Source organism: Bicyclus anynana, chromosome 2, assembly GCF_947172395.1.
Source record: "Bicyclus anynana chromosome 2, ilBicAnyn1.1, whole genome shotgun sequence".
NCBI classification, from domain to species: domain Eukaryota; kingdom Metazoa; phylum Arthropoda; class Insecta; order Lepidoptera; family Nymphalidae; genus Bicyclus; species Bicyclus anynana.
In genome coordinates, this window is record NC_069084.1 from 7,538,969 (window position 1) to 7,555,215 (window position 16,247).

General features: G+C 35.7%; 1 protein-coding gene across 1 annotated transcript in view; it reads left to right on the top strand.

The window, feature by feature from the left end:
- Positions 1-15,046, top strand: part of LOC112043786 (cell adhesion molecule Dscam2-like) — a 176,226-nt gene extending 161,180 nt beyond the window's left edge. The window contains exons 20-36 of the mRNA XM_024079361.2: positions 559-711; positions 992-1,082; positions 1,696-1,778; positions 2,705-2,830; positions 3,302-3,454; positions 3,910-4,039; positions 4,439-4,620; positions 5,369-5,548; positions 6,433-6,624; positions 7,247-7,444; positions 8,154-8,314; positions 9,172-9,346; positions 10,496-10,613; positions 11,012-11,166; positions 11,964-12,089; positions 12,803-12,883; positions 13,549-15,046. Coding sequence (XP_023935129.2) covers positions 559-711; positions 992-1,082; positions 1,696-1,778; positions 2,705-2,830; positions 3,302-3,454; positions 3,910-4,039; positions 4,439-4,620; positions 5,369-5,548; positions 6,433-6,624; positions 7,247-7,444; positions 8,154-8,314; positions 9,172-9,346; positions 10,496-10,613; positions 11,012-11,166; positions 11,964-12,089; positions 12,803-12,883; positions 13,549-13,577 — 2,333 coding nt within the window. The 3' untranslated portion in view covers positions 13,578-15,046. The remainder of the gene's footprint in view (positions 1-558; positions 712-991; positions 1,083-1,695; positions 1,779-2,704; positions 2,831-3,301; positions 3,455-3,909; positions 4,040-4,438; positions 4,621-5,368; positions 5,549-6,432; positions 6,625-7,246; positions 7,445-8,153; positions 8,315-9,171; positions 9,347-10,495; positions 10,614-11,011; positions 11,167-11,963; positions 12,090-12,802; positions 12,884-13,548) is intronic.
- Positions 15,047-16,247: the final 1,201 nt, after the last annotated feature.

A 16,247-nucleotide genomic window follows, 5' to 3' on the forward strand; every position in this document is an offset into this window, starting at 1 on the left:
TTCAAACCTAGTCATCATCCCCATTTTCTCAGAATACAGAAAACTCCAGAAGGTGTGATTGCGCATAGGAATGAATTCGTTGAAACTACTCTTTTTTGGTGTAATTTCACAAACAAGCGATTAGTCAATCTGTGTATGTGTAATGTATATGCCGTGTTGTTTGACGTGCTATACAGGTACAATTTTTCGACACAATTTGTGCTTTATAACGACGGCTAAAGGAGGCTAAAAACAAGAAAATTTACAACAACTTGTAAACAAATTCTAAACCTCACTTACGGGTCGTAATCTCTATATGTTGAGATGGCTGGAATTGGCCAAAGGCCAAAAAATTAAATAAAAATATATATTTTATACTATGTTTTCTGCCATCATAAATTACTTTGCAAGAATATCCAAAAGACTCTGGATAAAGACTAATCATGCGTACAGACATAATTGCGAATAACGCAATTTTGAAATTATTTTCAAGACGTTCTGTGCGTCGCAACAAATACTTTCCAAACCAATACGGTAATTTTTTTTTTTACAATAATTCTTTTTTTTTAATATCATCAGCACCATCATCAAGCCCTCTTGGGGTGCAAGTTCAGCAGACAGACAACCCGGGCGAATTGCTCGTATCATGGATACAGCCATCTAGGGAGACCCACAACGGAGCATTACAGGGCTACCACGTGAAAGCGGTGCCAAGGATCAGTGGAGAAACTGGTAAATTCTTCTATTATTTCTCTTCTTTCTTCTATTACATTGTGATTGAATTCGTAAATAGAAAGATACATTGTATATTTCTGCTTGCATAGTTCAACTGTTAATTAATTGCTAGGCCAATGATAGCAATAGCCTCAACATCCATAATTTATTAATCCAAACTAAACCTTTGTTGTAAGTATCATACATTTAGCTTAAAATTTGATATGCATAGCAAGATTTTATATGAACAATAAATATTGCAAGTTAATTAAAGACGTGTTATCTTTTTGCATTTCAGGTTCAAATGATTCTCAAACTAAATTAGTAAAGGTTACATCAAGAAAAGGAAAACAAGAGACTATATTGAGTGGTCTCCTAAAGAACACGAGGTAAATGAATTAATGTTTAAAGGTTTCCTCACACCAAACGCACTGGGAATAAAATAGGGCGGGATGACGGCACGATGCGAGTGCAACGTAGAGCGGGGGCACACGATGCGTTGCGGCGGCGGTGCGGCGGCGGAGCGGCGCTGGAGCGGTGTCGCTGCGTCATCTTACATAGAAATATCTGTGGCATGTTACACGATGCGCTCTGGCACCACACCGGACTTGCAACTACCGAGTCGAGGCGGGGAGGGGTGAATGCGTTGCGACGTCGGAGCGGCACCACTCAGTTGTCTATGCGTCACAACATTACTTTATTAATATACTTTCCAACGTTGCTACGGTACCGCTGCGACATAGCAACGTTGCGGCGCCGCACTGCTCGTGTGCCCGCGCTCTTGCTGATAAAATGTAAGTCACGTCAAATAGACTGTCACGTCGTGCGCTGCTATGTGTGACGTGTTCCGTAATATGAGGTAGTAGGTTTTACATTACAACTGACGTCGCGTGGCGTCGTCATCTCGTCCCGTCCCGTATAATCTTAAAAATACAGTTAAGTTTCTAGTTATAGTTTCTAAGTAAAGCTTTGATTTATTATAAAAAAAAAACATTTTGACAGGTACGCAGTGTCTGTGAGTGCATTCAATTCAGCGGGAAATGGTCCATTTTCTTTACCTGTTTATCAAACTACGAGAGAAGGTGGTAAGTTGAACTTATTCCCGATTCAAAAGATAGCAATAAAAATGCGTCGTTACTTAACATCCAGATGAGATCGCAGTCTAACTTATCATTAAATGATAAAAAAAATGAAAACAAATCTAACTTAGTATTCAAATCAATGTTAGTTACGATAGAGTTATGTAAAATGTAGTTAGAGACTTTGTCCGCGTGAAAATTTGAATTTTTATAACAAAATGATGAACTCTGAGCAAAACTTTCATCCCATATATATACATTTTTATGCGACTGAAGGTAGCAAATTGTGTAAAAGATTAATAATAATACAGTACTTTATTGAACCAGAAAAAGATATTAAGAACTGTAAGTAGTTCTTAATTTCTTTTTCTGGTTCAATAAAGTAAGTAAAACTCAAAAACTACTTAAAAATACTTAAATTACGTAAGGATTTACATAAGTTAGTCTGTCTATATCTAATGCAATCATCATGTAAACATTCCGCTAAATGTGGCAAAGCCTTAGCTTATGCTACAGCTGAGAATCTGTAGCGCTGATTTTTAGGCATGACCCCAACCACAAAAACCATTTCATTATCTTAAGCATTTGAGAATTTTTCATTAAAACTGAATTAAAATGTATGGACAATGGATGTACAAATTCGGGAAACTGGAAGTTGGTATTCCTTTACTTAAATTACGGGTAAAACCTGAGAAATATTTATTACTTATTGAAGGAATAGCGGACGCCCGCAACTTCGTCCGCCCTTAGACCTTTTTAATCCGGCCCAATCGCAAAATCCGCTCTTAGTGGATATCTACTAATTATAAACTACCCCCCTGCTAAAATTCAGCAGTGAATATCAAGCGGTTTTCGAGATTTCGTGGTAAATGATCTTTCGCATTTATATATTAAGGTAATAGGTACTCATCGAATTTGTTGTGTCTTTCCAGCCCCAGAAGAAGCGCCATCTAGTGTGGAATGTGTTGGATCTTCGTCTTCATCAGTGCGCGCAGCGTGGCGACCGCTAGCTAACTCTCACTCATTGTTGGGATATGTTACACATTACTGCACGGACGGTAAGCTATTTAGCTTAATAAGTTATAGTAGTATAGAACTAGAAAAACATTGCCTTTAAAAGGAATAACTCTTCTATGGGCAAGTCAGGCACTCGTTTGTCTATTTGGAGCATTAATAATCAGTAAAAATAGAGGCTATCAACCTAGATAGGCTCTATTTTTACTGTAGCTTCAATTATTACTTCAAAGCCTTATTTACTCCTGTAATCAGCTTAAAGCACTGCATGATTTTATTTTTTTCTTTTTTTTATAATGTACCAATGAATGCACGATAAAAACCTACCATGTGCACTTTTTATTAATTGATGCGCATACACGAAGCTGAGTGTTTGTTAAATATATACCTTTTATTACATATTCGAAGAGCAGAAATTCGGTCAAATTAAGATTCCAAGATTTTCTTACGTACATAGTTAGTTACAAGTGAAGCTAATATAAGCGTCTAATAATATTCATTTCCTCACGTTACAGATGGTCCCTGGCTAAACGTCACAACGCCGCATACAGAGTTGTATCTTCAAGGGCTGCTCAAATACACTAACTATACAATAAAAGTTGCCGGTTTCTCTAACTATGGCATCGGACCTTTCTCCTATCCTGTTGTGTGTACCACATTACAAGATGGTAAGACTAAAGCAGTAAAAACAGGTTTAGGTTATTTAGTTTGTTGTAAAATAATCTTAGGAGCCGTAGGGACGAAGGTTCGAATCCGAGCCGGGGCATGTACGTCCAACTTTTCAGTTGTGTACATTTTAAGAAATTAAATATCACGTGACTCAAACGGTGAGGGAAAAAACATCGTAAGAAAACCGGCATACCTGAGAATTTTCTTAATTCTCTACGTGTGTGAAGTCTGCCAATCCGCTTTAGGCTAGTGGTGGACTATTGACAGACAGTGAGCCAAATATGGGTTGATAATGTTGATGATGATGATGATGAAAATAATCTTGTACTTCTTTTCTTCTTGGTCTTTGAACTTTTTATCTGTGATATTTCATAACACATAATGATTAAAGTACCTACAATACATTATGGAATGATCATACAATAATTTCATTTATTTATTTATTTATTTTCAGTTCCCGGACCACCAGCCGCTATAAAAGCGTTGATATCGTCTCCTACTTCTCTTCTTGTGAGTTGGAAACGACCTGATCAGCCTAATGGAGAAATAACACATTATACTGTGTACGTCAAACCAGTTACCAGGCAAGTAACTTTCATTTAAATATACTTTCAAAAAGGTAGTTTCAATAGCAGTAGGCATTCCGGGCCTCAGACCAAATATTGAGGACCTGCCTCGCTAAATTTTACTTTTCTGCCAAAGTTATGATCAACGATTTAATGCGATTGTTGTGTTCGATGGCAAAAGAGCTCCTTAAAAATTCTGTTTTGTTGAATGGTGTAAAAAAACGGACAAAAACTTCTAGTTTAGTTTATAACCAAAATAAACTCGTTTTCCGCAGAAAATTATTGACAATTTTGTTCGTGAATAAGGGTACGATACTGGATCCTTGTATAATCCAGGACCTCTTGTAAATCCACTGCGCATACCACTGCGCCACGGAGGTCATCAAATTAATGACATTTAAAAATTGTGTTTTTCAGTACCAACGCCCCGCAAAGCTACAGGGTGGAACCGATACAGGAGTCGAACCTGTCCCGTCAGCTGACGTTCCCCCTCCCCGGGCTGAGCACGGGCATGCAGTACGAAGTGTTTGTGCGCGCGCACACCACTGCCGGGGAGGGCGCTCTAAGCAACAGGGTACACGTGGAACTCACTTCCAGAGGTATGGCTATGCTGAATGGAGAGATTCCCAATTTATATGATTGCCAAAGGGTACGGGATTACCCTTACCCTATATAACTTCGCTGTCAGTCTGTCCGTATGTTACTAGGCTGTATCTCATAAACTGCGATAGTAAGACTTAGTTGCTTCCTTCGTATAGGCAAGCTAAAATGCTAGTCGATCTTGTTTATCATAAATTGCCCCTTTTTATGGAAGAATAGTGCTCAAACTATATGTTAATAGTCAACACAAATCGTCGATTCTGTTGATGAATGTTTAAAGTTCCCAAGGGACGTTAAAACAAAACGCATAGTTAAAGTCGTAGAAGTTCATAAATGACGCGTATGAAAGTAAGACTCATGTGCATCTAAGACCGGAATACCAGTACATATAATATACAGGCTTACCTTTTAGGTTAATAGCCATAGGACAGCAATTACTAGTTGATCCTTGCATGCCCTGAAAAATGTTACTTTCTTTATCTATAGCTGATAGTTTCCACTTACCATCGTTTTATTCATATCTTCAATAATTACTGACCTCGAATCTTACACTCCAAAGCCGCATGTATCTTTTATAAACAGAAGGATATATCCTAAGGAGACGAATGTGACCAGTACGAAACTTACACTATCGAACTATAAAAACATCGTTATAGAATATAACTCTTGTACATCCATCTTTCATCTGATACTTTCTCAATGCCTCTAAGCTTAAGCAGTTTAACATGTCAATTATTACTGTTACAGTAGTGGCAGGCGTAGCATCCCTCGGCGGGGCACTGTCGGTGGGGGTTGGGAACTCCCTGCTGCTCGTGTGCCAGTGTGTGGGGTCGCCCCCGCCGCGCACCGTGTGGTACCACAAGCACAACATCATCACACACCACCCCAGGTTCACGAGGAACCACGATGACAGCTTACTGATTAATAGTAAGGAAACTACTCATTAATATTTTTAAAGTAAAACTTCTTTACGTACGCTTGACTTGAGTAAGTTGGTAAGCTCGTTACGAAAAAATTTAATCGGGCGATGCGTGCTGCCATCTATAGGCATAGTGAAGAAATCTTTGATATTTCAAACTACCAGTAGATGGCGTTCTTGCAGAACGTTGAAACAATCCCTTTTTGTTGGCTGTTGTGATGCAGTTATGCCTGATACTCATAGGTGGCGCTTTTTTATTTTTACGCTTATTGAAAAAAGGAGGAGATTCTTTATTCATTAGACACGCCAGACAAAGTGGCGCCGTAACGGGATACGTTACGAAGCGGTTTACTCTCATATAAGAAGTTATCACTTCACAAAAAAACAAAATCCTTGTGAAGTAGGAGTTACCTACTTTAAAAGTTCAAGTTAAAGGAAGTTATGATTAACCAATCATAATTTATTTATTTATTTACTTTGCTATTATCCGGGAAAAACTGACGAATCCATACGACAATGTTGTCCAGATTCGACATAAAATCCTCTACGCACATTTAATTAAAAAACGAGAGCATCCTTAGATATTGGCTTATCAACGTTTAGACGCGTAATTGAAGTAAACCCTTAAAAATCGAATTGAAATGAAATTATGTGTATGTCTGTTTCTGCGTAATTCTAAGAATCTTCTGTTCCAATAATTTAATTTATCTCAACATACTTAGATGTGTTGTTAAAATTAAAATACTATATTTGATTAGTATATTAAATAATAATATTTCTTATTTTAATAGTTTTTCGGTATCATCTTATAAACTGACGAAAGGGTTTGTCAGTTTTTAGTTGAGAAAAAAAATAGAAAAAGAAGCTAACAGTTCTATTGCAAACATTTCAGATATAGACCAATCACTAAGCGGGAACTACACTTGCTTGGCCAAGAACTTGTATGGCTCTGATTCAGTTTCGTATGAAGTGTCGGTTTTACCCACACCAGAACCCCCAGTTCTGAGGGTAACTTCACACAAGAATGCATTACATCTGCAATGGGACCACCCGAGAAAAGCTGGAGAGAAAAGTCAGAAGATCAGTAAGTAAATATTTTCCTATTAGTTATCTATGTTGTCTTAGTAGAATATTTGTAATAGAAACGACCTTAACCCATCTGTTTAGTGGATGAATAGTGTCTTATATCAAATTTAGTAAGTTAATAAAAGTACAAATCAAATTTAGTACGTTAGTTTGTCTCAAAAACTCCAGGCCAAACTATGATACTTAATGATACTTAATATCGGTGGGTGAAGGTCGTTTCTAATAGGGATCCTATACTGTATATACTATACTTAATAAGTTTGACAGACAAATTTTGTATATAGCTGCCTCGTTGTTCCAGTGGTTAGCCTATGTTGGTCTTGGGTTCAAGTTCTAAGTTGGGCTGTGAAAAACTGATCTTTCTTTCTATGGTATTTTCGTTAAAATACTCAGCCTACAGTGAAAAATTTTTTAGTACTACTTTCTTCTCCGTGTCTCGGAGAGCAAGTTATGTCGTCGGTCCCGGTCATTATCATCCCGGAATTTAACATAATAAAAATTACCGAACCATATTAGAACAGCATGAAGGGTTTTATACCCTATCTAATAGGTAGGGTATAAGGGAGGCTTGAGATGGGGCTGTTAAAATAGACTAATAATGATAAAATTCGTTATTTCAGTTTACGAGCTGACATGGAAAGAAGCGAACGGTTTGTGGCAAGACACATGGTCGGACAAAGGAACCACTATTCAATCTGTACAGGAATACATATTAGAAGGTCTGAAATGTGGCACTAAATACTCTTTGAGGATGACAGCAGCCAATAGTGTTGGTTCCTCACAGCCAGCCTATGTAGATGCCACAACTTTAGGTGGAGGTAAGATAGAGCTATTTAATATCTTACTCATGCATTACAAAAGTGATATATTTAAGTTTATACTACTACATAAATAAAGTAAATTCAAAATTTTGCGTAACTTTGAGATTATTTTAGTCAAATTACCATTCATAAATATACCTACTTCATATAGAGCGAAAGCCTGTTGTTGCGAAACGTTCGTTATTTTATAAAAGCCAAATGTTTATCAGCCCTTGCTCCTTCATTAAGTAAATAGGTACATTTATGTTTTTTTTTTCTGTACAAGTTACAAGCCCTTGACTTCAATCTCACCTGATGGTAAGTGATGATGCAGTCGAAGATGGAAGCGGGCTAGCTTGTTAGGAGGAGGATAAAAATCCACACCCCTTTCAGTTTCTACACGCAATATAGTATGTCTATAGCTACCAACTATAGAGTTAGGAATTAAGATCAACGTAGTTTTAGGAGGTAGTAGGTAAAATATGTTCAGGCTCAATATTGTCTTAAATAAAAGACTGTTACAAGAAATAATCTTCTCAGTCGAAATATACTTATTTGCGCCCCCTTTTTTATTAGCCTTTAATAAATGAAGACGTTCTTAGACCATTGGGTTTTCAGACCAAATGATTCCAAAAATAAAACAAGTAACTAAACATGACGTTTCGAAATAACAGGATTGAATTGTTCAACTTTAAAAATAATTTAAATTTTATCGATAATATTTTAGTTCCCATATCACCAACAACAACGGAATGGTTTTGGAGTAACTCAAGTCATATCTACATACAACTGAGTGGTTGGGATGAGAATGGCTGTGAAATTACTCGATGGGAAGTTGACTACAGAGAATACGGAGGAAAAGTTTGGAGAAGAGCGGAAAATCGACTGGTAAGAAATATTTAATTTATCTTAACACGTTGCACATTAAACTAAGACTTTACATTATATAGATAAAACGTAGTGCCCGTTTTGTATATAAAATCACTGCCTACAATAATGTAGTTCAATCAAGCTTAACTTATCTATGACTATCATTCGTCCTTAAGAGTGTGCAATATGTAATTTGGTGGTTACAAATGGTTCTTGATCTCAGATTCTGGAAAAGTTAGGAGCCTGATATTTGGGTAAATGATATTTCAAATCATAACCTTCGTTATAATTATACAAAATACACAATTTGTAAAACTTTTCTCGATAGTTTATTTTTTTGAAAAATACATGTTTTGCTCACATTCTGCTTTCAATTTTAGGAAAAGCAAACTTATTTTCTCAAATTTTTGTTTTGTATAAAAAATAAGGTATATATCTTTAACATGGCCATTTTATTTTTCGTTATGTTGTTTAATTTACTTGCAATTAGGTAAAAACGGTTTTGGCGCTCACGTCATAAAATTTGCGTCGCGCGTCAATTGCTCCGTGCTTTTCACTCACGTGAAAGTCATAATTCGGCGTCTCGTTTGCGCTTCGAATTTTACCCATATCGAACCGACGCGCTGCGCGCTCTTAACTTAAAATTGCAATGATATATTAAAGTATTGTATTGTATTGTAAGTATTGTAAGTAATTGTAGTAGTGCATTCAAAGTAATTGTTTTTGGTGGATTTGATTTTTTACGCGTGTTGATCTATATTTATTAACGAGAAACATATCGTTTATTTCATAAACGTCAATCAATTTCAGATGTTATTGCGAAATAATTCGTTATATAAATTGCTTTGTCATAACATGTTATTAATACTTCGCAGCCCCTACTTGACCAGTCGTGGGGTCATTACTCATCATCAATACTGAATCAACCGAACTCCTTCGTCATAGCCGACCTCGTGCCGGCGCAGTGGTACCAAGTGAGGATAGTGGCTGAGAACGCGGCGGGCATATCTACGTCGCTTTATACGTATGCTACTACTACGATACTAGGAGGTGAGTCAATGATATTTTATACTATAGATATGTTATGTGCCTACAAAATAACTGCAAAAAGTGATCCGAATTTAGCTACTCCACTGAGCGTACACAAGCACAATTGTGTATTTAATACTATTTTTAGCAGACTCAGAAGTGATCACAAAAATAACAAAACTAATGTCGAACAAAGATCACAACACTTGTCAGGACAACTTAATTAACAAATCAAACTGTAACCAAAATAAGACCCTAGAATTGCAGAGACTGACCTTGAGTGAAGTCACACACTTGTGAACGTCTTGTGTAGGGTTAAAAGCGCCTTTGACTTTTAACAAACACTCCCCTTTTCTACTCAAGTCACTCTCCCCGCCGAATCCCAAGTAACCCATAAAGAATTACACAAGAAGATGTGGACGGAAACGCCACGAGCACACTGAAGCCCTCCATGCCGCAAGTCGTTGCAACGCGGCGATAACACATTATTTATCTATGTACTCGTTTTTATTACAGTTTTGTATACACAACTCGATATTGTATACGAAATGTAGGTAATATTTATTTAAATAACATTCAATATTTACGATGGGACTCAATAAAATTAAGACAATTAGCTTTTGTTCGCCTCAGTTTTGACGAGCTAGTGACGGTCGATACTACAGTCGATAGGTCGGAAAAATTGGCTAAGAAATGAAAATGAGAAAGCTGGATTTTAGGTATGACGTGAGGGGGCCTAAAAAGCTTAACTTCAAATTGTGGACCAAGATTTCCTATGTGCATTTTTTGCCATCTTGAAAATGGTAGAATTCAGTTTTTTTTACAATAACTCGGTTCTCTGTTGAGATATGAAAATTTTTAATAAATACTTTTTTTTTGCTGTATATTTAAGGTCATCAATTAAGGTTGTTTACATTTTACCTGTCGCTCATTGTTATTGAGATATCTTTCGAAAGAGACAGAAAAATTCCGTTACAGAGCCGATTTGGCTATAGTCCAAATTAGTTTTGGCCCGTAATTAGTTTGTCGCCAACCTTATTTCTGAGGAGAAGATCGATGTATTGCCCAACGATTGAAATGGACGCTACTTCAATTGCTACGTGTTTTAAGACAATTTAGGCAGGTCTAAGTTCTCAGCAATAATTACCTTATTATCCTCTTAATTTTCAGAATCAATAGGTCCACCATCAGACAACTTCGACATAAACATGCTGGTCATCGTGTGCAGCTGTATACTGCTGTTGATTTGTTTAGTAACATGCATGTATATTCTAGTCAAAAAACATCAGTAAGTTGACAAAAATATACATAATTTTATGAACCTGTATATTTTGATTTTGATGTACCTGTATATTTTGAAAATTTATAAAATCAACGTTATCACAATTTAGAATTGTGTACGTATTGTATATGCAGTAAAAGAAGAGAGATTCTAATCTGTGTATCTCTCTGTCTATTCACGCTTAGACTCTTACTTGTAACTACTGAACGGATTTTCGTATGTTATTGTAGGTAAATTTAATAGAAAATTATATTGTTTATATTTTAAAAAAAAATTGTTTGTATAACAATTTACAAACACACGTAGTCGTGGTATGATTAATAAGTCCAAGTCCAACTGAACAACCTGTGATAGTTTACATAACTCTAATAAGACAAACTATTAACTATTAAAACATTTTCCAGTCACCAAAGACTAACAGAATACAGAAACTCACTGACAGGCGAGTGTAAGTCTGAAAGAAGCAACGCAACAGTCAACACACCTCAAAGCATTCCCGCTGAAGTTAATAACAGAGTCTACAGTACGCCGGTGCACCTCACTTCAGATAATAAACATGGTAAGGAACCAATCTCTAGAAATGTCTTCTTTTTTTGTCTTTGTCTCATAATTATCAGCCTGTTTTAAGCCAGACCCTCATTATATGCCTCCAAGTTATAGCTTAGTCCCACGCTGTTCTAATGTGGATTGGCGGGATTATTTAGGGTGATAATGTTGACATTAACAACCACTATACGGTGTTAGTGATAATGTCCGGCACCGATGGCTTTACGTGCTCTACGAGGCACGGGGTTGTAACACCACCAACTTTCCCACTTCGGACAATTTTTATTAGCCACTGGGCAACGAAGCAGTTATTTGTCTGACATATAATGACACATACTTAGAACCTGCTTGCAATGGGCAGAACTTTATCATTTTAGAAGAACTGAAAGTCTTTCAGCGCATGATGCTCTGAAAGACTTTCAGTTCTTCCGCCGAGGCCGGTAATCATATTAATTAATTATTATTTGAATTCAAAAATTCCATGAATTATTTTTCGGCCGAAACTTTTACGGTAAATTTAATTTGCTATATGAACATTACGAAAAAATACACTTTTTACCCAAGCCATTTTAAAAATTCTTTTACCAATAGTAAACTACGTTATTTGTAAATGTCTTTGTTTATATTTTATCCCCGTATTCTCACGGGAACGGGAACTACGCGGGTGAAACTGCTGGGCGTCGGCTAGTTAAGGAATAAGGAATCTAAAGATTTAGATTTTAAAGTAGTAACGAAAGAGGTAAACTAAGAAAGCAATTCTGCTTAGTTTACTTCTTTCGTTACTTTGTTCAACATTTGTTTCTGTTGCAGAATTATACGAAATAAGTCCGTACGCACAGTTCGCCATAGGTTTCCGAACGTTCGGTCATGTCGACAACCAGGAGGTGCCCACTCGGATGCATTTGCCTGGCAACAGCAAAGCTAGATATGATAGTGGTAAGTACTAAGTAGATTCCCCTTCCTTATACTTGCACTGCGAACTTCCTTATTTTTTTTCAAAGCTGCTTGTGCTTGACAACAAAATGCCTGGTGGAAAGCAAAGATGAGGTCCAAGGAGCGCGCTTGCCTATAATATGCCTATTTACTCTTGCTTTGAAGATGCACAAATCATAATTGTCACTTAATTATTCTGTTTTTTTTTTACCTCCTACAACTTAAGCAAGTCTTTTTTTGCAAGTTTGCAAGTCACTCTAGACTTATAGTAGTATATATATTATAATATGCCTAAAGGATAGACAAGTCCATTCCAACATGCCTTCTTTGCTTACTATCAGCGACATTGCAGCAAAGCGCTACCCTTTTGTATAGTATTAAAAAGCTCCCTTTACGATATTTATGCAGCATAAGATAAATTTTCTCTTATAAATGTTGCCTTGCCTATTTGATTTATGTAGCTTCGGAAAGAGTACCTAACTAAAATGCTGATGGCCTAACTTTACTACAGAATTTATCAACTAATTGACACAATCAAAGTTTTTCGGCCTTTTGGTTTATTGATTGCGTTGCGAATTAATTAAATAATTTTAACAATAGAACATTAATAATGTCGTACATTAGTAGGTAGAATCATAGTCTTTATGAGTTTGATTTTTACTCTAGTAGGTACTATTACAAATATATTGGATTTACATATATTTCTTTGTTTACAGAGACAAGTTTCCAAATGAGATCAGAATCCGAAGAAAGTGACTGCGTCTCACGAACTACGACATTGAAAAGTGCACCAAGAAGTGAGTATGATGTTTTAAGAAAACCACTTAAGTTTAGATTACAAAGAGGTATTACTTAATTTTTTGTTTTTTTTTTTTCATTACAATTTAACTCGAAAACTACTCGATTGATCATCCTTTTACCATTAGAAAGCTTCTTCTAAAATCTAAATCAAGTAGCCAAGGCTATATTTTATCTTCGTATTCCTACGTATTCTGGTCTACGTTTGGTGGTCTGCAAAATTTAAAAGTGACTTATATATTATGTTTTCACTAAACACGCAATCCGTTACTAATCATGGAAATGAAAATATATCATGTCAGTTATATAACAGCTCAGTTATATAACAATCTACCAAACTCCAATAAGGAGTTGAATAACATAAAAGCATCTATGAAATCCATTAAATCCTGCATCCTCACAAACTTGGACAAATTATTAAAAAACCATGTAGTTAAAATTTTGTATCATGTCTGCAAAATTACGATATGTCAACTCTCAGTTAAGTGAACATTGCGTTCTTTTTGGAGAAATTAATCTTTAAACCGATTATAATGTGCACATTCCTGTGCGGCTCAGAAAATATATCTAAGTCGCTTGCTCTTTTGAATGGCTCGGCAAATATATGCCGCTTACTCTTTTAAATATATTATGCATTTTACGAATGAACCTTTTTAATTTTCAGAAGCCTGTCGAGTGCCTCACCACAGATAACCACGGAATAAAATAAATATCAACAAAAACAAAACTAATCTAAAAATCATTTAAACGGTTGTGTTCATTTTGTTACAATATCAATTTATTCTAGTTTATAACTACAGTTGCTTATTGTTTGAAATCGTGTATTTATCTGTATTGATTCAAATATATGAGCCGAGGCATGCACCTCCAACTTTTCAGTTGTGTGCATTTTAAGAAATTAAATATCACGTGTCTCAATCGGTGAAGGAAAACATCGTGAGGAAACCTGCATACCAGAGAATTATCTTCATTCTCTGCGTGTGTGAAGTCTGCCAATCCGCATTGGGCCAGCGTGGTGGACTATTGGCCTAACCCCTCTCATTCTGAGAGGAGACTCGAGCTCAGCAGTGAGCCGAATATGGGTTGATGACGATATGAGCCGAGTAGTAAAATCATAGGTAATAATAGAACACATAATTTTTTAAAACATTCTTTGTAATATTATAAAAATATGTAAATATTGTCTGATACCTACTGCCAAATATTAGATTTCTATTAACTTAATAATTTGTTGTATTGTGTAATATCTTATTTCCATTTATTCAGTTACACTTAAGTATATTTGCAATGCAAAAGAAACATTTTATTATGAGGAAGAATTATTCATTTTAAAGTTATACTCCACGTTTATATTAAAGTAAGCGTCAGTGTCAAATTGGACTCTATCTCTCGCCATCTATAGTTTGGCAAATGACACTCATATATGCGCGAATGTGAAATCATGCTCGAGGGGCAGAGCGAAGGACTGCGCAGGTATGAAGTCGTGCGCGCGGGGCATCTGTACCCCCCTCTCGACCCCCGCAGAGCATCGGAAGTGTTACGAACGGATTTGCCAAGCTATAATATGATACTATACATAGTAAGTGATAGAGACGAAATAACAACTCATATTGTCGAGTTTTAAGGACAATTATCTAGATTAGCACTACATATTATTATTATGCAGGTACTTTTACAGTTGATCTAAATAAAAGTTATTTAATTAAAATATATAACTTTGATTTATTTATAACAGCGTCACACATGTTTTATGTTTGCTGTAAAACTATTTATCAGGTGTTTTTAAACACATAAACTGAACACACACTGCCGAATTTTAAAATAGATTTTTAAGTTTTTTAATGTTGTATTTTTTAACTTAATATTTTTTTACAATATTGTATTACTTATGCACAAGTTTATTGCATTTATGCTCGTATATTTCTCGGATATAATTGTATTGGCAGATATGATAAGTCGGAATTTTTGTAAAATATTATAAAGGCGATAGGAATATCTTTTAGAGGTAATTTTGTTTCTATAGATAATGTTGTAGTGAAAATTGATATTTATCTTCAAAAAGACTGATTGTTTAAATATGTTTGTTTTATTATTGATTCAAACTTGTAAATCTTCGATTTACTAGAAATAAAATTTCGAAAATATAAATGTTAGAACATTAATTACAGTGTTTTATTTTTTTCTCAATACCTATAGACTATTTTACCCCATTTCAATTTTAACTGAAAATTGTCTCTACTGATTGAAAATCTTAATAAAGAAAAACATCGATGATGATATTTCTATAAAAACAAAAGTCTTTGAAAATGGAAAAGACTATTAAAGTTAAAGATCGAAAGTCCAGTGGGGTCAAGAAAGTCGGATCGGCAAATCTAAAACTCTGCTAAGTTGGGTCTCCGGAACTTTGAACTTTATCGCTCACCTCCAGACCTGAAAAAGTTTTCATATAAAATCAGTTGGAAACTGCCGTTTTGTTCGAAGTGCGCATTCAACCGGAAAATTGGCTGGAAACTTGCCCTGAGATAGGTAGATAATGAAACTACTTACAGTTTTTCTTATATAGTTTGAGTGGAGATTTGATACTTAAATACCGGTCGGTAATGCAATGAGTGTGTGTTCACATACTACTAGCGATAACGATTTTTATATATTTTTTACTAAAATACAAAACAACAACTGGTTGTATGCTTATTCTTTTTTTTATTCTTCACAAGTTAGCCCTAGACTAAAATCTCACCTGATGGTAAGTGACGATGCAATCTAAGATGGAAGCGGACTAACTTGTTAGGAGGAGGGTGAAAATCCACACCCCTTTCGGTTTCTACACGTCATCGTACCGGAACACTAAATCGCTACGTCCTTCTCGTCAGGGTGGTAACTAGCCGCGGCCGAAGCCTCCCACCATCCAAAAATTCTGGATACTATGTAACTTTTAGCTCAGTATGAGGATTTATATTCATGTTCTTTAAGGAAAAAGACCTGCCTTCTAGTGGGCTGTCAAAATAGGCCGATAAAATGATTACATAAGCAGTGATAAATACTTTAAACTAGTGCATAGCTTTTATCGCAGACATAGAGCGCGGCGACCTAATCAAGAATTTCCGTAACGAAAATAAACCTAACACCCAAGCCGTGCATCAAGTTAACACATTTCGACGTTATCCTAACGACTCAATGTACAGTTACGCTGGCGGTACGAACTTAAGGGGCAAAACTTATTTAACCAGAGTTCGAATCCATCTCAACGTAAAGACATTTTTTATATATTATATACACATAATTATATACATAGACATTTTTTATATATTTATTCTTTATTTTATTATTATTTTCTAAAGAAAAAAATAAATAATTATAATTGTA